The sequence below is a fragment of the Siphateles boraxobius genome, unplaced genomic scaffold (genome assembly GCF_051911475.1).
Source record: "Siphateles boraxobius isolate OS27281-9 unplaced genomic scaffold, OSU_SipBor_1 11, whole genome shotgun sequence".
Classification (NCBI taxonomy): domain Eukaryota; kingdom Metazoa; phylum Chordata; class Actinopteri; order Cypriniformes; family Leuciscidae; genus Siphateles; species Siphateles boraxobius.
Window position 1 is genome coordinate 7024088 of NW_027508711.1, and position 26667 is coordinate 7050754.

General features: G+C 37.9%; 2 protein-coding genes across 2 annotated transcripts; both read right to left on the reverse strand.

Annotated features, from left to right (window-relative positions):
* On the reverse strand, nt 1-26593 carry cnot6a (CCR4-NOT transcription complex, subunit 6a). The gene is made up of 12 exons (XM_077194767.1): nt 26489-26593; nt 24206-24327; nt 21634-21820; nt 20963-21048; nt 20088-20189; nt 18146-18214; nt 13421-13578; nt 10357-10511; nt 10020-10174; nt 4854-5087; nt 4570-4772; nt 1-2856 (listed from the first exon to the last, which is right to left on the reverse strand). Exons 2-12 carry the CDS (start codon nt 24315-24317, stop codon nt 2644-2646), a joined length of 1674 nt encoding a protein of 557 aa, XP_077050882.1. The 5' UTR covers nt 24318-24327; nt 26489-26593; the 3' UTR covers nt 1-2643.
* On the reverse strand, nt 14073-17924 carry LOC143701165 (E3 SUMO-protein ligase ZBED1-like). The gene is made up of 2 exons (XM_077194766.1): nt 15482-17924; nt 14073-15066 (listed from the first exon to the last, which is right to left on the reverse strand). Exons 1-2 carry the CDS (start codon nt 16916-16918, stop codon nt 14614-14616), a joined length of 1890 nt encoding a protein of 629 aa, XP_077050881.1. The 5' UTR covers nt 16919-17924; the 3' UTR covers nt 14073-14613.
* Nucleotides 26594-26667: the final 74 nt, after the last annotated feature.

Genomic DNA, 26667 nt, shown 5'->3' on the forward strand with positions numbered 1-26667 from the left:
TTGTTTGGTGACAAAAATGACAGCTCTTTATTTCTGTGACTTTACGATTTCATTAAGGTATCTTTTTTCTCAAAAGTTTCTTGAAGTGAAGGTTAGCAACAATATAAATCTATAATTCAGTGTGCCAACATTTTTACAAAAAATTTGGTTGAGTATTACAAAACAAAAGCAAAATGAAAAGACAAACTATTAGATATAATACACACATCAACACAATTCATGTCAAAGAAAAGGAAACGTGATACATTATTTATTCACACTTTACAAAAATCTTTTTACTACAACACCATCAGCAATCCAATATAACCAGACAAGTTGCTTCCAATTAAAAACAACCAGAAGAAAACAAAAACGGACAGATAATGAGGAATAAAAAGGGACACCAAAAGGGGAACTATAAGATGGTCCTCCCCAGTTCATCTATTTACTCTTGCTTGATAAAAGTCATTAAAATTGACCTCTGCCACATGGCAAAAGTATGTTTTCATTTTCTTTTTTAAAAAAAGCAATGAGTAGCTGCACCAGTGATCTACAATAAGTGCTTGTCAATCCATTCGATTTTTTTAAAACATGACAAATTTGAGAGGGAGGTGGAAACGAAAAACAAATTGGCTTTGAGAGCACGCAGCAAGAAAACGACGCAGCGCTATCGCAATGCCACCGTAGACGAAGTAAAAAGTCAGACAGCGCTACAGGAATGGTACTCTGGGCCTTGCGTTTAGAACAGAAAACTGACAAAAATCACCACGTACGTTTTCATCAGGTCAGAGAACAGGCTTTAACAGTAGTAAATCGAGCTTTACACTTGGCCTTGTGGCAGAACGCATTGGATGGCACGACACGAGATAACCGTGGTCTAGCAGGAAGTGAAATACAGAAAAAGATCCGAACGAATAGAGAAATACACAAGCAAAAATATACGGTTAAAGTGAATTGCCTGAGTCGAGAGGGATGAAGTGGCAGTAAATAGAGGATGCGAATGGAAGGAGAGAATTTTTTTTTTTTTGAGGAATGGTGGAACTACATGAGAATGATCACGAGCCCGGATCGGCACAGCATTAACACTCCTTTTACTCGACATTGTAGACACCCAAAAAGAAAAACATAAATGAGGAAAATTGTATAAGTAGATTGAGGCTGTTCAGGTGTTCACTGATAGCACTGGCAGTGCGCTTAGAGAAACGAATCAATGAGGCACAATGTCACGTGTTCTTGAATATCAAAGTGGGTAACAGGACCACATCACCAGATATCTGCCTCAGTGGAATACATCCAAAACAATAATAATAAAAAAAAATAAAAAAAACTGGTACACTGGGTAAAAATGGGAACCTGGACAAGTGCAACTTTACACAGCAGATACCTGAAAAAAATTATTTTACACACGCTGGTCTTTTGAATGTTCATTAGGATGAACATCTAAAACTAATAGAAATTTCGCTTTCATTTACAATACAATCATTTTCATCCAAATCTAAAAGTGTACGTACAAAAAAAAAAAATAGGAAAGAAAAAGAAAAATATAGATGCAGTAGATCAGGACATTTGTTGCTTGTATTCAATCATGTAGAGTAAAAAAAAAATCCAAAAAAATTAGGAGTGAACTGGAGTCTTGGCTGGGCGAAGCGTCTACTGATGACATTGAGGGTTTAATTTATCCGTCTATGAGCGAGACGTGCTTTTCTTTGCCCATTCTAGCATATTCTCGTCATCTTAACATGATCTCCTGCCAAACTCTCTCAGGTGCAAAGGCTACGGTCGCTGGCGTTTGCTAAAACACAGCTGGCCCTTTCCAGATGATTTCCCTTAATTGAAACTCTTGCTCGGCTGTACGCACCAGATCTGCGGGCACCTCAACTCAAGGAGGGCTCTATGGCACATAAAGCTTGACAACTTCATAACTAGGCCATTTTGGCTCTTGCTGTTGCTTGCTTAAAAACAAAAAGGTATATCAATACCCTGGCATCCAAAGGACTAAATTATGAGATGGGCAAAGGCCCAATAGATGACGATGGGCCGCGCAAACCTGTCACTGGTGTACAGCTAGAGCGCGAGGCAGAGTATCCGTGGAGAGGCCTCAGCACCATTGAGTGCAAACGTGAGAGTTCAGCCCGCTCTTTAAACATTAAAAGCCCCTTTTTAAAGGGTTGCTCCTGGAGATCGTACTCTCTGACCTAAGCTGGTGAAATTAGTTTTTTTCTGTCTTCAAATTCAGCTGCTCGCTCTAAACTGGCCTCATAACAGCATGATCCAAATTATGCATTTCATGATATTTCGCTTGAGCTGGACTCCCTGCATGTTTCAAAGATATTGCCATTTAGTTATTTATATAAAACAAACTCATTTTTTCTAAAGGTAAAACTTACATGATCACTTGGGGCCCTTAGGGTTTTGAGAAAAAAAAAGAAAAAAAAAAGTACAGAATGGTAACGTGTGCCCAGAAACAGAGGGAGAAAATTAAACAAAAGAAAAAGTTGTTGGGAGGTGGTATAGATAAGACTGACAAAAGTGTCTGCTTCAGTTAAAATCCATGGGAATAAAAGTTTGCCATACCCCATCTCCTCTTAAGAGATTCAGATTTACACACAACAGCCCGTGCCTCGAGAGCAAAAGGGCCGGAGCTCCCCCTGCTGGCTCGGAGAACTACCTGCGACCAGGCAGATGAATGCCGTTGACAGCAGGCGGGTAGGGCAGGAGCAGCTCCAGTTGTGCAAACAGGGAGAAGTGATCAGAGGGGATGTGAGGATGGGGGCAGCCAGTGATACTGTTCTCGTGGAGCCAGTGGGGGTCCAGGGGACCCAGTACACCCAGCACGTTGAGCAAAGGTTGAGAGTAGAAGATGTAGTCAATGATGCCCTGAAAAAAGGAAAGCAACATTACAATTGTGCCACTGATGGTTTTAAACTTTAAGATGGACATTAAATATGGATTAATCCTTAAGCTGTAATTCGCTCTATTACAGGCCAAACTGGTCTTAAAACAATATCTGTAGCCATTTTAAATATGATCAAACATGCTACACACGTAGCATGAGCAGTTGTTTAAAAGAGATTTAATGATAGGATTTGAAGGAAAAACAGAATGGTCTGAGTTTAGATGTGTGAAATTATGCATAGCTGAAAAAAACGCAAATTGATTCTCAGACAGTAGGTGGCGATTATGGAAGAGCAGTGATGTATAATACATGTTATGATAAAAGTATTAATAGAAATCAATTATTTTACAGGACAGTAAAATTACAATACTAACATTTAAGGTCATTTCTTTCTTTTCAAACATTAAACAATTGAGCTTATTTTTGGTAGAAAACCACAGAAAGACCTTAACTCTTCTCTTGGTTGACAAAAAAAGATTTATAAACTATTCTCATGACAAATGTTGCATTCCCAAATGCAAATTATAGGCGTTATATTATAAGTCCTGGAGTAGCGTTTACTGTGAATCAAAACCGAAAGCAGTGCTGGTGCAGTATTCTGAAACATACAGCACGTCAGACTATATATTTATATCTATTGCATCACAACCGTTGTGATCTGATGGTCACACTAAGCCATCTCGTATTCTCACCAACATGCATGTTCAATTAATAAAAAAAGCAACGTTTCAACGCATATTTTTACCTGCATTTGTAGCAGCATGGTTAGAAGCAATCAGAGTATGAAATAAATGTATTAGAAGAACTACCGCAGCAAGCCTAACCATGTCCCTTTAGGGGCTCCGTAAAATGCATTATTCATTTTCAGTCCAAGACATTTGACTTCGGCATTTCCCTAGCAGTGAGTGATTTTCTTTTTCTTTTGTTGTTAGATTAACAATGACAGACTGCAGCGGGTTTATTAGGCTGCTGTCCCTTTAAGATCTGACGCAAATGGCTTTTCTTCCAACTCTTAAGACTGAAATTAGATAAGACTGGGCTTACAAAGATACTTGCCAAAAATGGGCATTGACAATTTTGTGTGGTTTTTAGCATTCAAGCGTGAAACGATGTAAAAGAGAACTTGAATTCATTCAGTTGTGTTCGACAAACACTAAGAATTTATCACAAAAGTTTAATTTTATATTTTAGAAAACTGAATATGCATATTTTTCCCATACGCTTTCTTTTTCCCCCTATACTTCTGCATGGGAAGCCTGATGGTTTAAAAGCACTTCAATAAATGAGATTATATACTGTAACACTAGCCAAAGGATGCAAGGAAGAAAATAAGATGCAGCATTAATTGCAATAAATATTTAACACGTTAAACAGAAACAAAATTATGACAAATTAACATTATTTAGACGGCCCTTGCATATTTTATGCATGTATGCGTGTGATTTTGCAGATATATAAACAAGGAATACAGTGAAACTGTTTTCACCTTAAAACACTGGGTGAAAGATTTGCATTATGTTATGTAATTTATTATTGTTTTTTTAGTAAACTTATAACACATAAGGAGACTTATTTGTATCACGATATTATGAACTTTTGGCCACAATCTTTCAGGAAAAACCTGATACTGTTAAAGCTCCAGTTTAGCCTTTTAAAGTTTTAGAAAACAAATGAAAAAACAGCTGTAAACAAACCTTAAAGTCAAAGGTGTAGTTGGTGTAAGGCATCAGGCCGTTCTCGTAGGCACTCTTCAGCTTGAAGCCGTGCGTGATCCTGGTGCTGGAGGTGCCGTTCTTGCCGTTGCAGTTGAAGTTGGTCAAGCTGTCAATGTATCGCAGCTCTTTGAAGTCCTTGTGGGTGCTGTCCACACCACCTGTGCTCAGGTACTCCACCACACCTGTGTGCATGAAAATCTCCATCAGGAACTGAGCAAGAAGGAAAATCGAATCTCGAAACACTCTGGTACTGGCACACATACCCGAGTCAGGTAGAGAGTTGAGGTCAGCGCACAGGACGAGAGGGATGGCATTGGTTTCCCCAGAAACTGAGGACAACTTCAGACTGCGAGTGGCCTTATCCACAATGTTCTTCACTTCAGACAGGAACATCATAGTCTGGACAAGCTTCACATCCGAGTACTCGGGGTCCCAGTGCATATGAGCATTGGCCACCAGGAGGAGCTGTTTCTCCATGCCATGCAGAGACTTTCCAGCTATGGAGTAAAAAGAGACACAGACACTGCTTTAGATACTTGTCAGACCTTAGAGTCTCATGTTAGCATCAATGAGATACTATTAGATTTCTTAATATTTTGAACTAGTTTGTAATTTCATATTTTCGGTTTGTTTTGTTTCTTTTTTTAAATCTGTCTAAACACTTATGAATTTCTATATATAGTCTTAATTTTAGCATATATCAAGTAATCTAAATGAGAGAAATGTTGTCTTGGCAAACTAGGCAAAATTTCTTTTTTATTATATTTCAATTAACTGATTTTCAAGTTTCAAATGTTTTATACATTTTAGCTAACAATAATAACATTGCTGCCCACAAACAATATTAATACCATACAAAAAACGATATACCATTTCACTTAAATGAAAAATAAAATCTACGAGTAATGCAATTTGAGATTTGTTAAAGATTACATTTAACCGTCTTACTAAATAAGCGTTTAAGGATGAACCAAATGAGAATTAGATGAAAGCAAAGATAAATGTAAAAACACAAATGTAAGGAATGAGAATGTACAATTAATTAGAGCTGCACGATTCTGGATAAATTGAGAACCACGATTTTTCTGTTTCAAATAGAGATCACGATTCTCCCATGATTCTGAACAGACAACAAAACAAAGCAAGTAATTTACTAGAGGTTCTGACAATGTCAATTGCTGCAGTCTATTTAAAAATGTGTAATTTTAATAAAAAAAAAATCTGTTTGAACGATTCAAAATAATCAAATTCTCCACTTGTTTCATTACTGGATGAACATTTTTTAAATGAATGATTCAATGACAAATACAAAATTTAACAGTCACTTGTCACCACCTACTGCCGGTGTAACGATGTAATGATAAAAGTTAAATTTTAAGCACCGAATTACTTACAAAAGGTGACTATTTTAATCGCTACCATAGACAGTGTTTAAATTGGAACTAACCTTATCTCAGTAACACAAATAACGATACTGTGTGATTGTAAAGACTGTTTGTGAAGCTGTTTCATACCCAGGTATACGACAACTGCTCTTTCTTGGTCAGTGGCAGCGTCAACACAGTAAGGCTGCTCCGATCAGGATTTTTCAGGTCGATCACAGGAAGCAGTATCGGCCGATACCGATCACCAATACAGATCATGGGGTCTATTTGAAGCCTTCTTTTTCTTTTTATCATGTAGCATTATTTAAAGGGATGATCAGGATCTTAAAAGAAATTAATTCAGGACTTGAATTTCATTTTTGGAAAATGGGGGGAATTCCCCCAAGTGACTCTTGTTTTTTTTGTTGTTTTTTTAGGGGGAAGTTGGTGGTGGGGGGAAACTTTAAAGATTTTTTTTTTTTTTTAAATTACAATTATCTCACCTAAATGTTGATCAAATGTTTGTTTTTACGATAGGGCAATTGTTGCACAATAGCTTACACAGTACAAGCCTGATGTCAAACTTTGTATTACATTTACAAAAAAGACAAAGTAAGCAGTCAGTAATAAAATGAGAACATAGACAAATTACAAGCAGTAGCATAAATAAATGCAATAAAGATACAAATGAAAAACAGTGCTTTAAGTTTTACTAATAATTGAATAAGGAATCAAATGTAGAATAACACTATATAGTCTTCCCTGAATAGATTAAATGCCAATTAATCCTAACATTTAAAGTTACAAAAGTTATTCAGTCAAGAGCAGTGAGCGATTTCTCTTTTGTTGTTTGATTAACATTAAATGACAGACAGCAACAGGCATCTATAGGCTGCTGCTACTTTAAAATCTGATGCACGATTCCAATATACTGTTACACATGCGCTTTTTCTAAAAGGTTTGCGTTCACTTCAGACATGATCGACTGCGGTTACGTGAATGCTCGCAAAGACGATGATTTTGCACATGTGTGTACTTAAACATTAAAGTGCAATTAGCCATGAAGAGACCTGAGAGCTGTTTGAGGCGGCTTTATGCGTGCGCTCTGTGCATGAGCGCACGAGTGCTGAATGGTTTAACCTGTTAACCGTTTCCAGAGCGTCGGCGCACTGAAGCGGTTTTTTTTTAATTTAGTTCAAATTTACTATCAGATTTAATGTTATACCTTGACAAACTATACATCATTAAAAAGATATAATACTCAAGATTCAGTATTTGACCACTATTGTATTCTGAGAAACTTATAGTGACAGTTATGTCTTAATTTGTGTCAGGAGTTATGAAATGGAAAAATGAGTCGATACCTTTAATATGAATTATGAGCGTCAGCTGGTCCATTCATAAAAAACACTCCAAGCTGTCGTCATGACAGCGATTCGCAAAACATCGTCCCTCAGGGCTTTAGCTAAAAAATGTGCAGACTTGGAGAAATATTGATATATTCTCATAGATTCACATCATATTTCTATAGACAGGAATAATATTTGTTGAATTTATACCCAAATGCGTCGATGTAATCATTATGATCGCTTCTTACTGAGATGTGCTGTGTTTTCAATTCATACCAATAGCCTGAGGGCGCTATATGCACAATAACAGTCCATATATGGATCACGAAGAAGACCCATAGTCATGTGACATTCCAGGACGTCACTGATACAGAAAGTAGCTGACAGAGATCGCTGTAACATGCAGATAAAGATGTTTTGAAGACAATAAACATGATTGCAATGATATTTGAGTTACCTGTGTTCTTCAAGCCATGCCAGGTATTTCATAATAATAGATTATATTTATAATGCAATGCTAATCGATATAGATTTCATCATCGTGCAGAACACTATAAATAATAAATTTTCTGTCGGATTTTTTTTTTATCTGAAGCCAAATTAGATCACATAAGATTATTTAAAACACTCGACTTGCGTTATAAAGTAAGTTTGGAGCACAAACATGGTTTCAATCTCATAAATGGTCGTGTATTGATGGTGTGCTAAGCTAACATGCTAGCTAGCCCAGGTGCACCTGCCACCAGCAGTTATTGTTTTATGATTTTTTTCTAAATAGGAATGCTTACTGAAATGTTTCAGTGCATTTGATACCAGTTTCAAATATTTAGTGAGAACTTTGATAAAAGAAATTAGGGTTTGAAACCCTATGAATAGCCTGTGAATAGCCAGTCGTTAGTAGCTATAATGCAGACAAAAGAAATGCATATTTAGAGCCATAACCAGTCTGGAGAGGTGTAAATGTGTGCAGGGAGAGACTGACTCTGAATGGGGCTCGTTTGCACCACAAAATAATAGAGACAATAGACTGATTAGATGACTCAGAAGATGACTAAACATCAGTTTGCATTTTAGAGTCTAATCAAAATAAAGTAATTTGACATGATCTTGAAAAACATTTAACTAAATACAGAGTTTTAGACTTATCATTTTCAGATTTTAAATATAAAATGGTCACACATATGGCTTTAGCTGCAGTGCATTTCTAGATTCCTCCAGGGCCAACTTCAATTTTATTTTTATGAAGATGTTTCATAAAAGTAAATTTCTAATAACTTTACAAAACTTTGAAGCTATTTAAACATTTTTTTTCATTATGACAATAATTATTTCTACATTTACAATAAACTACTAGGTGTCAGCTTTCAAATGAGATCATACTTGTGCTTTTAGTGCAAAGGGTTCATGAACTGTATCTGTTTAAGTTTGGGTATGCCATTTCTGGGGATTTTTCAAAAGTGGCCTTGAAGGTTAACAGGTTAAAAATGCTTGCACTGGCAAGACTTAAAAATAATGCTGAAGGTGATGTACACTTATCACTTGCTGGGCTGTTGCATCGTCACCAAAGTTTATAATTTGCACATCTTTTTATAGATTTTTTTCACCAACGCCGGACAGAGATTGAGAGGGCGATGCTGCAAGCACGTCATACCACACCTCTCATGGCAGGTGAAGGTCTTTTTGCGCCGTCAGAATGAGAATGGTTTCTAAGATCGGCAAATTGAGAGATTGATTATCGGCTAATAGCGATCGGTAGCCGATCAATCAGAGCACCACTAGAACACAGATTTGATTGATTCGCTGTGGTTTTGTCAAAGGTTTAATAGACATAGCTGAATCGTTGTCATTCAGGAATAAGATTGCGTGGGTGTTTGAATCGTGATCTTTTGATTAATCATGCAGCTCTAAAGTAATTATAAAAAAGATAAGTTTCAGTTCTTGTTTATGATTGGCCGAGCCATAAAGCTGTTGTAAAATACTCTATAAACCCACACCTGTGACCTCATTACACCATTATTCCTCTATGGCAACCGTTCTGCTAAATGTTGCTGAAAACTGCATTGCTTGAAAAAAATTCCTTTTGTTGCGGTTCTTAAATTATTAGTAGATCTGACATGTTTCAAACCACATGTATGATTGTGGTTCAGAATATAAAGTACATGGATCAATTACATGAATCCGAAATATCACACTGCAATGCTTTTTCTTTTAACACATTGTCAATTATGTACTGTAAAAAAAGTTTTTAAAATATTTGGTCCCACTTTATATTAAGTGGCTTTAAGTACTATGTACTTAATTGAAATTAATAATTTGATACAATGGACTTATTGTACATTCATGTTTTTACATTGTACTTATATTTTGAAAATACCTGCATGTAATAACGGCTGTAAATAATTTATGCAATTACACAGTTGACCCTTCCCTTACACCTTAACCTACCCTTAAACCAACCCATACCACACACACCTGACCCTAACCTTACCCGTATCACACCTCAATAGCAGAAAGTGTTTTACAAAACAACCTGAACACTAGTACATTGTACTTATTTTTCGATGTAAGTACATAGTACTGAAAGCCACTTAATATAAAGTGGGACCAAATATTTGTAGATATTCTGTGATTATTTTATATTTTTGTGTCAGTAAATCATACAAATTTAGAGTGCAACTGTAATGTAGAGAAAAGAACAGGGAAAAATAAAACAGACCAGACTGCTCCATGATCTCTTTCCGCAGCTCTAGTAGTACAGCTACTCCGATGTTGTCCTTGGTCATCACCCTGTTCAACATGGCCTCTGAGCCCTCGGAGTTTGCCATAGCCAGCTGGTTGAACTCCACTGTGTGTTTCTGTACCAGACTGAACCTGCTCAACACAGAAACAACAAGGTCAGGATGAGTACACAATATGCAAGAACAACTGTCATCTCGCAGGTATTCTAAACAATATGGTGGCTCTCAATCCTGGGGTAACTATAGAACATCAGGACCAGGATTGAGAACCAATAAACTAAAGCCCTGCAGTCTGCTTATTTATGCCAGACTCACTTATCCGTTTTGTAGAAAACGGCGCAGCCGTCCACATGTTTGCGGTCTGATTCAGACATAGTCCTGGCTCGGGACTTAGGGCTGAAGAATCCTTCGTAACCCTGTTCCTTCAGCTCCACCAAGAAGTAGTTGTAGTACTGCTCTGTCTCCACCTCCTAATGGGCACAAATGTGACAAATGTGAATGGCTGCATCCAAAATCACATATTCCCCTACTATACAGGGAGCGAAAACAGTATGTGACAATAGTAAATGCACAATACTCAGAAAGTTAAGCAAAAGTCACCTAGACAACCTACTAAGTTCCTGCGAGATTCTGAAGCGTGCATATGATGGACACTTCACTATTCCGTGAGGCCACAAAAGAGGATTTATGAATGGTAGTGAAGCAACGCAATTAAAGCTGGTCACATGATAATGACAACATGACACATGTAACATGTCCAGATTTCATTCATACTGCTCACATTCATATTATACAACACATACTTTTTTAGCTATCACAAAGTACTTATTTACAATACATTTTTTATTTTATTCTTTAAAAAGTATGTGATTTTGGAGTAGTGGTTGATATGTATGTATATATATATGTATATGTATGCATGTATGAAGTATGTGATATGGGGTTTTTTTTATGGCCGATGCCGATATCTTAGAGAGCAGGGTGGCCGATATTTATATTTATATATCAAACATACATATACTAGGGGTGTGCCATATCATACAGTCCACGATAATACCGGTATACATTTTTACATGATAAAAAAAGTGTCATATCGCGATATCAATGATATAGCGAATCAATGACGTATGGCGCATTTATGTTCCCTAGCACGCACAACAACACCTGTCTGAGCGCGAGAGCAGCCTGTCAGCCTCCGATGACGATTTAGCATTTTCACAAACAGCTTGAGTGTTCAGCGGGGCTGCCGACGCGCGTCTTCTTTCGGTGTACCCTGACGTGCACCTCTCCAAAAATGTAACAAGGCGTCAATTCTACGCGGACGCAAGCGCTGTGATTGGTCTGCTCAAACCGCTCCCTCGGGTTTCACATGCTCCCTCTGAGTGCGACAACGACGCAGAAGTATAAATTAAAACCAATGCGTAGTCTACGGCGTAGAGGCTCCGGCGTATGTCCGACGCAGAAGTATAAAACAGCCTGGAGTCGGGACATGACTGAATGGTCTCTTGCACAATCGGGCCATCAGTGCATCGTAACTAAAGTTTATAATTTTCAAGTCTTCTTAATTCTTATCAGTTTAAACATTCAAGCGGTTTTAAACTATCCAGTAAGCTACTCGCGCACTCTCTGAGAGTTGCACTGCGTGCATACATAGAGTACAGCTCGCGAGAGACTAAAGTTATTTTTCGCGGGTTATATCGCTTTAACGGGGGGAAAAACGCAAAATTGTGTAAAACTTCCGGTCTTGGTAAGTATACTCATAAACACAGTCGGTTATGTATAAAACGCATGTGACAGTGTGACAGACGGTATAATGAAAACAGCAATGGATCCGTGCACTAGCTGTAAAAGTGACAGCAGCCATAGGCTATGCGTCTGTCATTAATGTTGTCGTCAAAACAACAAAAGATAGCTTTAATTGTAATGAATGACAATTATTAGCCTATGTATTTAATTTAATCAGGAAACAGAACTAAAAGACTATGTGTTATTTTACATTTGATTACTTTATTATGTTTCTGTAGTATTTCTGAACACTGGTGTTAGACCTACACACATTTAACATTTAATTCAAAGATTGAAATCAAGCTTCCTTGTGTTGTGTAAACTCTTAACAACAAAATTACCACATTGTAAAGACGCAATGAGTGAGCAAACATTTAGGCGAGATAAACATACTAAGAAAATTTTCAACAACAAAAAAAAAGTCTATATCGTCATAAATATCATTATCGCAAATATTCTTGAAATATCGTGATTGAATTTTGAGGCTATATCGCCCACCCCTAAAATATATATATATATATATATATATACACACACACACACATACATACATATATACACACACAAACACTTTATATTTATATAAATCAATATTTAATAAATTTGATAAATTTAGTAAACACTGTAACAGGGCACTCAGTAATCTGGTAATTTCATGCGCACTGATAATCATCTTTTTTACACTTTGACTTGACAAGGTAACGCTAATTTTACATACAGCACACAGTGAAAACGCCATGAATATGACAGTGGCAACTGGATATAGCACAGCATATTTTAAAATGAAGGATTTAAAAAATTTCGATCGCGTCTCCTGTGAAGCTGATATTCTGTTCGCATTCACTCACTTCAAACCGACTGACCGGCACTCGCAGGATCACGTTAATGCAGGCTACAAATGCACACTTCACCAGATATCACAGCTGGATTCGATTAAATCTGCAAGGTTTGTGAAATTAAATGTTTATTAGATATTCAGAGATTTGTTTAAATTATGTAGGTTTGCATTAGCTGAATGTTGACGGTAAATGAGAAAGTACTTTAGCCTGATTGTTTGCCTTTTCGGTTACAAATAATATAAAAGCAAACACATTACTTTTTCGCATACCATTTACTTTCTTTGATTACCAGTTCTGTAGCCCCGGTTCTGTCTAACAAACTATTAGATATGACTGACAGGGAGACAGAGAATGTGAGCGCGCGCTGTCAGATCAGATTCAGGCGCTGCAGTTCTCTTCTCAGGTGCTGGTGGGTTTCTCAGCACCGCCCGTCAAAATAAAAGTCTGCAGCACCGTCAAAATAAAAGTCCCGCTTCCAACACATTGGCCAATCACCGATACTTTAAAAAAGCCAAATATCGGCCGTGGCGATATATCGGTCGACCACTATTTTGGACACAGCCCATGTTTTTCACACAACCCTAACTGCATCCATAATGGTCAAACTTCTGCCAGATAACTTGTAACGGGAGTGAACTGGGATTGGGAGTAATTAAATGATGTTGTGCAAAGACTGCAACAAGATTAGCCAACCTAAAAAGGCCTTTAAAGCATAGTTCTCCAGCTCAAGTTATTTATGCGAGTGGCTGACAAACCTGTAGGCTGATGATGTCTGCACCACAGTTGAGGATCTCTTGCATGATGGACTTCTTCCTGTACTCCCAGTTGAGGGCCCATGAGGGACAGTAGCCATAGAGCTGACGTGTGGCGTACTTATCACACAGCACGTTGTAGCACATTACAGAGAAAAGCGCTAAAGTACAAAGGGAGAGGAAGCAAAATTTCAGTGAGGATGTCAAAAATAGTCATTCAACAAGATATTTGCTACTATTATTGTTCTCCTCATTAAAAAAAATTATTGATACAGAATATTACTACACTATAGCATTATATTCAGGGCTCGACAATAAGGACAGCCTGATGGACCCGGGGCAGCAAATTTGAACAACTGGCCCAATCGGTCCCATAAAAAAAATTCTTAGCGTTGACCCTGATATTTGAAGTAATTTCTTCACTTTCATATGGCATTAACCCTTTACGAGTTTCTTTCTTCTGTTGGACACAAAAGATTAGGGCTGTGTATTGGCAAGAATCTGGCGATACGATACGTATCACGATACATGGGTCACGATTCAATATATCGCGATATATTCCGATACTGTTCATAATGCGATATATTGCGATTTTTTTTTTTTAAAGTAGGACTATCATTTTAGAAAAAAGTATTATTTGAAAAAAGACATGATGTGCATAAAAGTCAAACAAGTTTACTTTAGGTAAACAACAATTCAGTACAAGCAAAATCAAACTGCCAGTTTGGGACTGTGCTCACAGGTTCTTGGTGAACACATTTTTATATGCTCAAGTAAGCCATAATAAAATAAAATAAATACAGACCCTGTAACAATACATAAAAAAAGAAATCTGAAAAATCACACAATCTCAAAAAAGAAAAGACATTGTTATGTCAATAAAAAAAAGTGCTTGCACTATTCCTAGTACACAACATGTACCCTAGTACATCCAACATGTTTTGTGTTGCAAAAACACTAACACGATTCCTAAAGGAAACATTGAAGAACTTAATGTAAATTGTCAGAAAATACACAGCCCCTGACTGCAATGCATATGCATAACAGGCTAATGCATAACAAAGGCTAATGCATAACATAAGGTGCAATCTGAGGTGCAGGATCCAACACATAACACTTAGTGTTATAAAAACACGATTCCTAAAGGAAACATTTAGGAATGTAACACTAATTATTAAATCAATGAAAAGGGAAGCTTATTTAATCTTAAGGTTTTTGTGGAGGAAAACCAGCTGATCAACATGCTCAGGCTTTAAGACACTTCTCTGTGCATTAACAATATCTCCCGCGGAGGAGAAAACTCTCTCCGAAGGGACACTTGTACCGGGAATGCAAAGAAAGCGCTTTGCTACTTTGGATAGGTGAGGGTACTCGTGCTCATGGAACTTCCACCAACTGAGAGGATTCTCTGGAAGTGGCAAAGGGGGTTCTTCCCTAAAACGTTGAACTTCAGCTGTTGCAGTGTAATGTGCAGATTTTGGCGTTGCATTATTTTTGGTAGAGGCAAAAGTAGGTCCAAGCAAGTCTGCCAAAGCACATGAGCTCCTTGGTCTCTTGTTGGGGGACTGGGTGGATACAGGGCCATTTGGCTGATCAACCTCCTCTGACCGACCAGTTTCCTCCATTGGACTTTCTACCTCCCCTTGCTGCTGAAAACATCAAATCAAACTAGTATTAGTTTACAGTAAATTTATGTACACCAACACTAAATCGTATCTTAGCCCAAATTCCTATTTTTTTTTTGTGATTCTTTATTTAAACATTTTTAAATGTACAAATGTACAACAAAGCCCAAGATCCACGCATAATCATAAAATATTGAGATGAAACTTAATAAATTAAAATGAAATAATAAATAAAGTGACAAGAAAAATAAAATAAAACTATGATCAAAATTCATCCTATTTTTGTACATAGATTCAAGTCCAATTAAATGGAGATTATATTACTATTTATTTACACTTTAGGCCTTATGCGATCATATATTATTTCCTAATAATATTTAATAATATTTAAACATAATATTTTCCTTTGTGTGTATTTGATGTATTTATTTTTACTTACATTCTGTTGCTTGGTGAGGTCATCCACCACAGCATCAGTTATTTTGAAGTAGACATCATTGGCCTCTGCCTCGGAGAGAAAGGGTAGATCCTTAAACCTAGGATCAAGAGCTGATGCCATTCGCAGTGTATCCTGTTCATCAGCATATCTCTTTCCCAGATCTTTTGCTATAGCAGCCTTGATACTCTTCACGGTTTGTGTGTCATCCAGGTGTTCTTCTGTGCCTATGACAAGCTTTGCATAAAGTGGTGCAATGAGGGAAACAGTAGGCATGCTCTCCTCTGACATCACTAAGGTAGCATCCTTCATGGGCTTGAGTGCCTTGAGTACTGCTTCAGCACATGTGATGTCAGCATCAGTCAGTGTGAATATATCCTTCTCACTCTTGCGGACCTCTGTTGAAAGGAGTGCTGCACAGATGGCTGGCTGCTGCTCTAAAAATCTGTCCACCATATCATACGAGCTGTTCCACCTTGTAACAACGTCTGTGATTAGTCTGTGCTTTGGTAGCTTGAGCAGGTCCTGATTTTGTTTAAGCTGGTGGCTAGCTATGGTGCTGCGTCTGAAAAATGCAGTGACGCGTCTGACCCTGCCGAGTAGTCGATCCACTGATGGCACTTTCAGCGCTTTCTGTGAGGCGAGGTTAAGACTGTGTGCAAAACACCGTATGTGGCTCATGTCGGCAAGTTCAGCTGCCACATGCATATTAGCGGCATTATCCGTAACTAAGACGGGATCTTTTATGTCCAGACGCCACTCAGCAACGGCCTCTTTCAGTACGGCAGCGATGTTTTCTCCGGTATGGCTGTCGTACATCGCTCTCGTCTGCAGTACACAGGATTCCAGCTTCCATTCGTCAGTTATGTGATGAACCGTAATAGTCACATATGACTCAGTCGCCCTAGACGTCCAAGCGTCACATGTCAAGGCAACCTTCTCAGCTAAAGCTAGACATTCCAGCACGTTTGTTTTAACCTCCTTGTAAAGATTGGGCACAGCGATATCAGTGATGTGTTGCCGGGACGGTATAGTGTAACGAGGCTCCATTGTTTGCACCATATAACGGAAACCTTCGTTTTCAACCACACTGAGCGGACGCATGTCTTTACAAATGAAATAAACTACCGACTGGGTTATTTTGGTTGCACGAGTTGAAGTCGTTGGTAATTTTTGAGTTTGAACTTGAGCAAGGGTGAGTTGTGAGGGGTCGACTCGTTTAGCTTGCTGTTCGCTTAACTGAGTGTCTGAATGGTGTCTTGCTATATGTGCCCTCAAATTCGTGGTATTACCAGAGTACTTAATCTTTCCCAGACACAGTTTACAAACCGCATGGTTCTTGTCGATATCTGTAGAGCCCTCTTTACTCTGGAAACCAAAATAATTCCACACTTCAGCACGGAATGCAGCAGGAGCCGGTCTTACGCGGGGTTCAGCCATAGCTATGTTTTTAGCTTTTAGCAAAAAGTTAGACGCGGTTAGGCGAGAGACTAGTGGTGCGTCTCAGCATAGCCATCTAGTGGTAGGGATTTTAAACACAACATAAACTTGAACCATGAATATTTTTGCACGTAAACTAAAAAAAAAAATCGATATTGCGTTTTTGAAAATCGATACAGTATTGCCAAGTAAAATATCGCGATACTTAAGTGTATCGATTTTTTCTTACACCCCTACAAAAGATTATATTTTTTAAGAGTGTTGGTAACCAGACAGTTGATGGGCAGAATTGATTTCCATAATATTCATTTTTCCAACTATGGAAGTGAATGGGGCCCATTAACTGTTTGATTACCAACATCTTTTAAAATATCTTGTGTTCAACAGAGCAAAGAAACTCATACAGGTTTGGAACAACATGAGTGTGAGTAAGTGATGACAATTTTCATTTTTGGGTGAACTATCCCTTTAAAGCATTGTGAAATGTTTGCGAATAAGGGAAATTTTGAATCAACACATGGCAGGTTTGTACAATTAAATTCAAATCACAATATTGACTAGTGTCCTTGTTTAGTAGACCACAAAGAGACTGCCATTTAAATATCAAGCCTGCATGTTCTGCGTGTGTCAAGAGTGAATAAGCAGCACATTTTGGTCTACTGCACATACTCAAGCATGCGTGAGGCTGGTGTTTTCTGTGTATGCCCAATCACTATAGAAGGACACTTTAGAGTTTACTTTATGAGCCTTTCACCATTTCATTTGGGGGAGGGGAAAAAACCTTTACTACAAAGCATCAAATTAAAAGTTTTGTTAAACTTCAAATTGTATACTAAAAATTGTACTTCTCAATGTAATAATTATAGCAAACCTCTGCTGTGAAGCACTTTATTTGACAAAAGCAAACCAAACACAGATGGCTAAAATACCAAAATTACAGAAGTAGGCTATATTACAGAAACAGTGGCTGCAGACCTTCAAATCAAATCTCAGCATTTTGCGGCTTAATTACAAAACACCTCATCACAAATTCAAAATTATTTGATTAATAGTGCAACCATAGGTCTGATGAAGTAAAGGCTGTGCTCTGAGAATATTTCTTGCTTTTTTTATTATTTGAAAATAATTTGTCTAAATTGCTGCACCAGGGTAAAGGTGAAGTGAAAGAACAAACGATACAGTTAAGGTCTGTTTAGCACAATCTGAACTGAAGTGAAAGTGTCTCACCTGCTGGCCGTGTTCTGTCTGTATCCTGCAGTGGTATCCACGAGCGAGATGGCGGCTGGTCTATAGATACTATGGCCCAAAAAAAAGAAAAGAAAAAATGTTCAGTGAGTGAACCTCTCAAAAACAGAGCAATAACTCAAATGGATATGGTCCGACTACTTAAGGGTGGGAGATATTGACAAAAATGAATCTAGATATTTTTTTTCAATATCTCAGTATCGATATTCAGACGATATTTTTGCAATCCTTCAAAGAAATGCGTGCAAACTGGTAAAGGAGGTCCAGTTGGTCTTTTGATTTGCTGCATTTGAACTATTATTGTATAGAATTACTAGTACATAAAGATATGAGACATTATTGATTTAAAGACTCCTAAACTTTATAAAATAATAAAATATTATTCAATAGTCATTTATTATTCAAAGTCTTTATTGTTCTTTTATATTTTTAATAGGGGTGTAACGGTTCACAAAATCCACGGTTTGTTTTGATACGATACAGTGGTGTCACGGTTCGGTACGTTTTCGATACAGCAAAAATAAAGAAATGCCATTGAAATTTCCTATTTATTAATAGAAAAATTATTTTTAAAATAATTATGAGTTTTCCTACATCTTGAAACTTTTAGTTTTATAAATGGGGGTAATCTTTGAAGGATGAACAAATAATGTTTTGGTCATCACATTAAAAATAAAATTTAAATAACATAACATTTGAGTTTTGAAGTGCTGGAAAAAGATGTGTGACGTACTTGAAAGCATTTTAATATTTCTGCCAAACTTCCATGGTTACAAGTTAGTGTTACTAAATTAAATCCATGGTGAATGATCTGTGGACTTAAAACCTATAACTAGTTCATTCATGGAACGATGTTTCTCCTGGTTTCCACATCAGCGCTCTTTGATCAGTTAATAACGGAGAAATTGTAACGCTTCTCACTAGATCTCGTAGCGATCTTATTACTTAAGTGGCGAATTCAAATGCTTTGGTTACTGGATCTCTTATGTTGTAACGGTGTTGCTTCAAGATCGGATCGCGCTGCACTGATATTTGTCCGAAATGATAAATGGTCCGTAAAGCACAAAATAATGAGTTTCGTTCCGCTTTCATTACATTTGCCAGTTGATGTTGCGCAACATAGTGGTGTTCGCTCCAGCGCGGATTTTGGTCGGCAGGAAAAATGGTCCAACCACCGGAATGGTTCGGTTTGTAATGCGTACGGAACCGATCTCTTGGGAAAATGTATTCCATCTTTTGGACTTTTCAATTTTCTAATGATGCAATCACGAAGCTCGCTACTCGAGGACGCCACAGACATTTAAGAAAAACTTTTTAACTTAAGATCATTTTTCCACAACCAACGCATATTTTGCCTTCTCTTTACGATTTTGGATTGTTGCTTCAACCTAAACGTCATAACACACAGGTAAGAACTTCGTAGTTGTATATTGCAAATTAGTAACTTTAGCAGCTTACTCTCGTGCAATTGAGGAACGATCGTGATTTTGTACAAAAAATAAAATACAGTCAAACAAAACCCTACAGTATTAAACTCGCTACATATAATTGTTTAGAAGGTTATAGTGTGCGTTATTTGTTTTCTCTTTAACTTCCTTCAGCTCTTTTCATGTTTGGGGGGTCGGATTGTACAAATTATGAAATATTCGATATCCCAATTTTGCATATCGTCCAGACAACAATTTGGATATTATCGTCCAAACGATATAGCGCCCACCTCTACGACCACTGCAATGCCATGTAAGAACATAGTTATTATCCCACAGTAATTCAGAGGAAATCAAAAGAAAGTGTTCAATAAGAGAACAATGCCATGACTCATTTGATTCCATGAAATTAATCTGCACTAAAAGAGCATGTACAAGAATATAAGCTTTTCAGTGATCGCTGTACAAGCGAGGCAGCGGTACAAGGGTTGACTCACCACGCTTGGTGCCTGCAAGATTGTCAAGCAGGTAGTTGAGGAGCCGGCGTGTCCCATCAGGCTCTTGGTAGAGGTTCAAGATTTCTTGTGCAAGAGGGTTTCCTACAGAACATAACCAAACATGAAGCATGAGAGGAACATGGATAATTACAGAACCAGTACATGGGTTTTTTGGGAAGAATTGCTTTTCCAACTGAATTTCTCTTAAATGCCACTAATCACATAATTGTGAATCTATAAATTGCATAATAGGGAAACTAACAATTTAAAAGAGCGTTAACATTTTGACAGGCATCATTTATCATGATCAGACAGACATTTAATCAAAATATATACATTTTTTAAATAATAAATATATTATATATATATATACATATATATATACACACACTAATTTTATTATTTTATATATACACACACTTTGTAATTAAATGCTGCATATTTTAAGAATTGAAATAATTGTTAATATTAGGGCCTACATCATTTGGAATGGTGTGCTTTAAAGAGCGTACTTTACAGTTCCTATCTAAAAGTAACAGCTTGCGACTGCAATCGTAGAATGACCCAGATAAAAGTCTAAAATAACAGACTAATGTTAAATGCACTTTAAGAATAGTTACTGTAGAGCAACAAAACATCAGCAATTAACTAGGCCCACATGGATTCATATTCTTTGGCCATTGAATATTTACCATGAATTTTGTCTAATTAGATTATGCATTTCAGCTACCAATAAGCTCAGTAAAAAAAATAAAAATACTTTTACCATGTCTACATCTATTCTGTAATTTCCCTAAAACCAGCACATAAAAAGCAAAAACGACCATCTGGGCCTGCACAACTGAAGGTTTATGGGTTATAAAAGGAAGTAGTACCTTTCAAACCCAACGTTTGTAACTGAAAGAGTTTTCCAAGCTCAAAAGGCAGAACTCGTAACTGGTTGTTATTTAAAAGCAGTTCCCTGTGAAACAAAACAAAAAAAAGATAAAAATTTGCATGCCATAAAAACAATCATACAGCAATAAGCATCTGAAGCATACAGGGATACAAAATGCTACATTAAATCCAACGTCAACAGGTCATTTTGGCATATAGAGCCCCATACTGCACAAAACCTATTGCAGCCCAGTGCATTTCATCTGTTGGATAAAATCCCAACCACTTTAAAGGTACCTAAAAATACAGTAGCATTTCGGCTCCTCTGAACATGATTTATTATAACCATCTACAGCAGCAGTAATCACACTAGCAGAGAAGTGGTAACATTTCAACCTGTGACAAATGAAATTGATTCAGAGCAAACCACTGTGTCACCCACATATGAGAACAGTGGTGTTCAGAGCTCAGGCCCTGGATAAAAACTAACAATCACCTTTGAAGAATAAAGGACCTAATTAACAATACCTATTGGCTCAACGACTTGCACAACAGCAAGTATTGGGGTTAAAAAGTCTCTGCACACTACCACAACAGCCTTATCCATCTGCCTAACATCAAACCACAATCTTTATACAGTGTGCAAATACACAGCCAATTAGCCACCCACCTGAGAGATACCATGTTGCCTAGCTCAGCAGGCAGGCTCCTGATCTTATTGGACGAGAGGTCCAGGTACACCAAGTTGTGTAGTTTGGCAATGTCGGGTGGGATTCGCGAAAGTGAGTTATCACTGATATGAAGAGCGGTGAGGTGGGTAAGGGACCATAATGATGTACTCAAACTCCTCACTTTCCCTGCAAAGACAACAGGACGTAAACATTAAATTGTGCCCTTAGGGACGTGAAAAGTGGACAGCACTTATCTCCACTACTGTAAAGTGACGGGACTGATTTGCATAATGTTCTCATGCACATATTAAATGATAATGAAATGTGTTGATTTTTTTTTTTATTGATGAGTTACAGACCTACAATAAATAATTAATAAATAATTGTCATTAAATGGCATTTTATTACTGCAAGATTTATTGGCAAGATTTTAAAAGTGCAACATTGGCTACAACAACAGCCTAAAGGCCAAAGGACATATCCACCTTTTTCCTGGTTAGCGAATTTACCCATGATTCATAGCGGGTTTATTAAGCGCAGCTCACTCAGAACGCCGCAGTGATATGCTGGTTAGAAAATATGTGAAATAAGTAGGGCTGCCCGTGCATGACTGAAGTTGGGTTGGATGTTATACTATATGGGAGAGAATGCTAAACCATAATGAGCGTTGTCGTAATATATTGCCCGCATCTCAACGCACGCTTAAAGCTTGCCACAAAAACCGGCAAATTTAATGATTATGCATGATTCATGAAAATGAATTGTTTATTAATAAACTAGTGTTTTCTGTCAGTGTCGACTGCAAAGATAAAGTTGACGATGCTGACTCGCCATCTTCGCAGTAGTGAACGCGCCGATAGAGAGAAATGCACACTTCATACGAATTAACCTATACATAAGCAGAGAGTAGCCCCTTTGTTCGTTTTTAATTATTTTGTTTAAAAGTAGACATTTTAAGCTTTCTATAGGCCTATTTTATAATTACATTTTTAACCCTGTATATCAGGTCTGAGGCAAATCTTATACGCTGAGTTTCGGTTGATTAATGAGACGCGCTCCAGTTCACGCACCCGCGCCTCCGTGTCCTGATTATATGGTCTACTATATTTGCTTCTTATTTATTATTCCAGGCAATTTGTTGATGAAACATTGACTAAAATGAGGATAAAATTTATACTAAACGACATTCACTTTAAAGAAAGGCTTTCTACAAAACTTAAGTGGTCAAAATCATGTCTGACCCATTCCAAATGTTTTCTGATGTATGGGCATCTTATGCTCCTATCTGACTCATCTCATGCGGTGCCCTTTTCATATAATCAACATAGATGTAATAAAAAAAACATTATACTGTGAAACAAATATAAAGCGTATGTTTTAATTTTTTTTTAACTTATATTTAAACGTCACACCGCTCCGCTTTGCTCACACACTCTGGTGTGTAGCCCATACATACATGTGTGCGTGCATGTGATGGAGGGGTGCGATTTTCGAATAATTGAATAATGCCCAGCGATCTTCGAATATTATTTTTGCTTAAATGCCCATCCCTACTGGTAACGTATTAGGCGTGTCAACAAAATGCTGTGAACAGACATACACATTTTTCGGTGGATGCTTCAGTTTTAGCGCAGCTAACCAAAAACGTCTTCTCTCTGGCATTTGAATAGTAGCTCATACGGAACCGGACATGGGCATTCTTTCCTTTTTCTCTTGTGCTCAAAGCACTGTTTCTAAAAAGTTTTTTTATCTTCTTTGAATTGTTAAAACAACAGCAAATTTCATAGTACAAAATAGTACAAAAATATTCCTTTGTAATAATGAGGACAGGTGATTCACGGAGACCAGGAATGCATATTAAAGGACAAGTTCGGTATTTTACACTTAAATCCCTGTTCTATGATCGTTTCTGATGAAATAGAACGGTTAAGATTGAAATTTGGACACATGCTGCTGTCCCAAGAAATTTCGGTTTCTGTGTTAGCACCCCCCACCTCCACAATGGTTTCATAGGGGCACTGGACAATCATTCATAAAATACATTAAACTTTAGTTTACAAAGACGTGAAACTCACCGAGTGGTCTGTGGTGTTCACTGATATGCTCACAAAAATCGCTGCAAAAGATGCTTTCCAACAGCTTTTATCTCATATTATTTTGTCATGACTTAAGTCAATGGAGTTAGACAAAAACTACGATAAAACCTGTTGGAAAGCATCTTTTGCAGCGATTTTTGTGTTAGCATATCAGTGAACACCACAGAACACTCCGTGAGTTTCACATCTTTGTAAACTAAAGTTTAATGGGGGGGGATTGTGCTACCACAGAAACCGAAAATTCTCGGGACAGCAGCCTTTGTCCAAATTTCAATCTTAACCGTTCTATTTCATCAGAAACGATCTTAAAACCGGGCTTTAAGTGTTAAATACCAAACTTGTCCTTTAAATTCACAGTGAACCAGAAGCAGTATTAAGTCACATGCATTTAGAAAATTCATAACAACTTTAAGTAAACTGGGTCTATTTTTATTTAAAATGACATGTGGGCCCCCACTGAGAACCCCAAAATTACCAACAATCTCCAACTCTGCCCAATATGACTTCTTCCCATTTGCCGCCTCCTCAGTGGACATTATCGTGTACATCCGCCTTGGGTCAGGCGGATCATATTTTTCCTTGGGCATCCCTGTAATACTGAAACACAAATAACAATCAATTTTACTACTGAACACCATTAAAGAAAATGTGTTGCACATGCACTTTACATAAACATGAAGCTGCTTGTATCCTGACAGGAAACCGAATGGGTGCAACTAGGGATGCACCGATACCAGTACTCGGGTCGGGTGTAGGTCCAATACTGCTCATTTACTCTGTACATGTAAAACTACCCCGATGCAATCGCACCCGATACCACTTTAAGGGGTCGTTCACATATCGCGTCTAAAAACGCGCGGAGAGCGCGGCCGCAGGGTTTCCGTAAAATGCTTTTTTTCTTTTCCACAAACGCTTGCGCTCCCGTGGCGTCTATCGTTGCTATGCTTCGCTTAATGAAGCGAGCGTGCCGAACCGCAACGATTGGCGTGCTTGCCGCGCGCCTACATTTGAGATAACGAATTTGCACGCGCAAAAAAACGCGATATGTAAACGGCAACGGCCCCTTATGGCAACCTAACATTAGCCTAACCTCTCGTCAGTTGAGCAGGTAGTCGGAGGAAGAATGTCAGCCGTTTGGAGTTATTTTAAGGTAAGCGATGATGATAAAAGTAGAGCAGACTGCAAACTATGCTCTGCTAAATTGTCAAGAGGAGGGGTGAGAAATAGCTCCTTTAACACAAACAATTTGATTCTACAAGTTGTATAGGCCTATTTACTTTCTTACAGTCAGAAAGTGAAAAACATCTGATGAAAATAAAACATTGTTAGAAGAACTGTAATGGTATTATTAAGTACTCATATTGGTACTTGGTATCGGCAAGTACCCAAATGTAAGTACTTGTAAGATACTTGGTCTGAAAATAAGTGGTATCGGTGCATCCCTAGGTGCAACTGTGCAAAGAACAGGTGAAATGCTAAGTGAAAAGGACACTGAAAAACCTCAGAGTGAGGAGTGGGAACACAAACAAAAGCCATTCCAAAATCAATAGCCGAGGGGATTTTCCATTAGAGATACTCGCGCGCCGCACGGCGTCACTATGCTTTTCAAATTTACATAATGCAGCTTTCAAAAGGCGGCAATTAAAACGAACACGAATTTAATAGTCTATGACAAATTAACACTCAAACTTTGAGCAAAGTTTTATATAAAAAAACTAACATCTATCGCTTGTAAATCCGCATTCTTGCGCGAGCAGACGGCACTGTGGGCAAAGGGCTAACTTACTATATCGAAGCAAATTCGATTTATACCACGTCTGAGTACAATATTAGTCAGACATGACAGAAAAAAAAGTCGGCTCATATTACAAATCCCATTAAACAAAGGTGCAACTGAGGTCCTTGCAACGGTCTACAACTGCACTTCATATAAACACGGTGCCAGTATATTTCCATTACATAACTGTAGTGTTAATCGCTAACTAATCACTTAACCAACAGGCCAGAGGAGCGTCAATTTTGGTCTTTCATCATCGCTGTGCAACTCAACCCAAACAAAAACACCACCACCTCGTGTGTATTTCCCAGAGCCACGTTACAGAGCTAGAACTGCTAGCTGAGCGAGTCTGACTCATGACGGGAACAAGGCGTATTAATGAGTCGATTAAGGGCAAGCAATTAAGAAATGAATTTACTTTAGATCGTGCTTGAGAGAGATTTGCTGTCTAACTGCTTAAGTTAATTAGTTGGATCGGACCCCCTACAATGTTAGCGCTGCCCGTTTACAGTAGGGAACCTCTCTTGACAAACATCGACCTAACTTTCCAGGTGCATGTGTGCGATATTAAACGCATGGAACACACAGAAGTAAACTAATAAGAAGTTTTATAATGTTTATAGATGCATATTGTGTTAGCTTATGTAGCTTCCCTACGGACACAGCAGGCTGCTTACATAACCAACAACACAGATCTCAACATTCAGATTCGCTTCGTTGATCATTTCATCCAATCCGTCATAGTTTTCAAAGTGCACACGCACGCACAGTGGAGAAAATACAAATTAGATCTTACCGATCCTTCATTTCCCCTCTGTTCAGATTTGAGCAAATTAGCTTATACGCTAACTGGCTAACAGGCGACTATACATTCACAAAACTAGACCAACACTACGCGCAAAGCAGTAGGAAAGAAACATATTCCCTTGTTTATATACCACTAGATACAACTGGAATGCCTCAATTGCGTATTCGTTTTACCTGTAAGCTCATACCAGTTCACAAAGACGAGTGCGCGTTTCCTTTGTTTCTGATCCGCTGCTCTTTCTCACTGATGGCAAACAAGCATCATGGCGGCCGTGAGAGTTGCAGGGCGCGATAAGAAGCGCCCCGCTCATTGGCTGCCCCTGAAACTTGCGATCTGATTGGTCCGCTGGTCC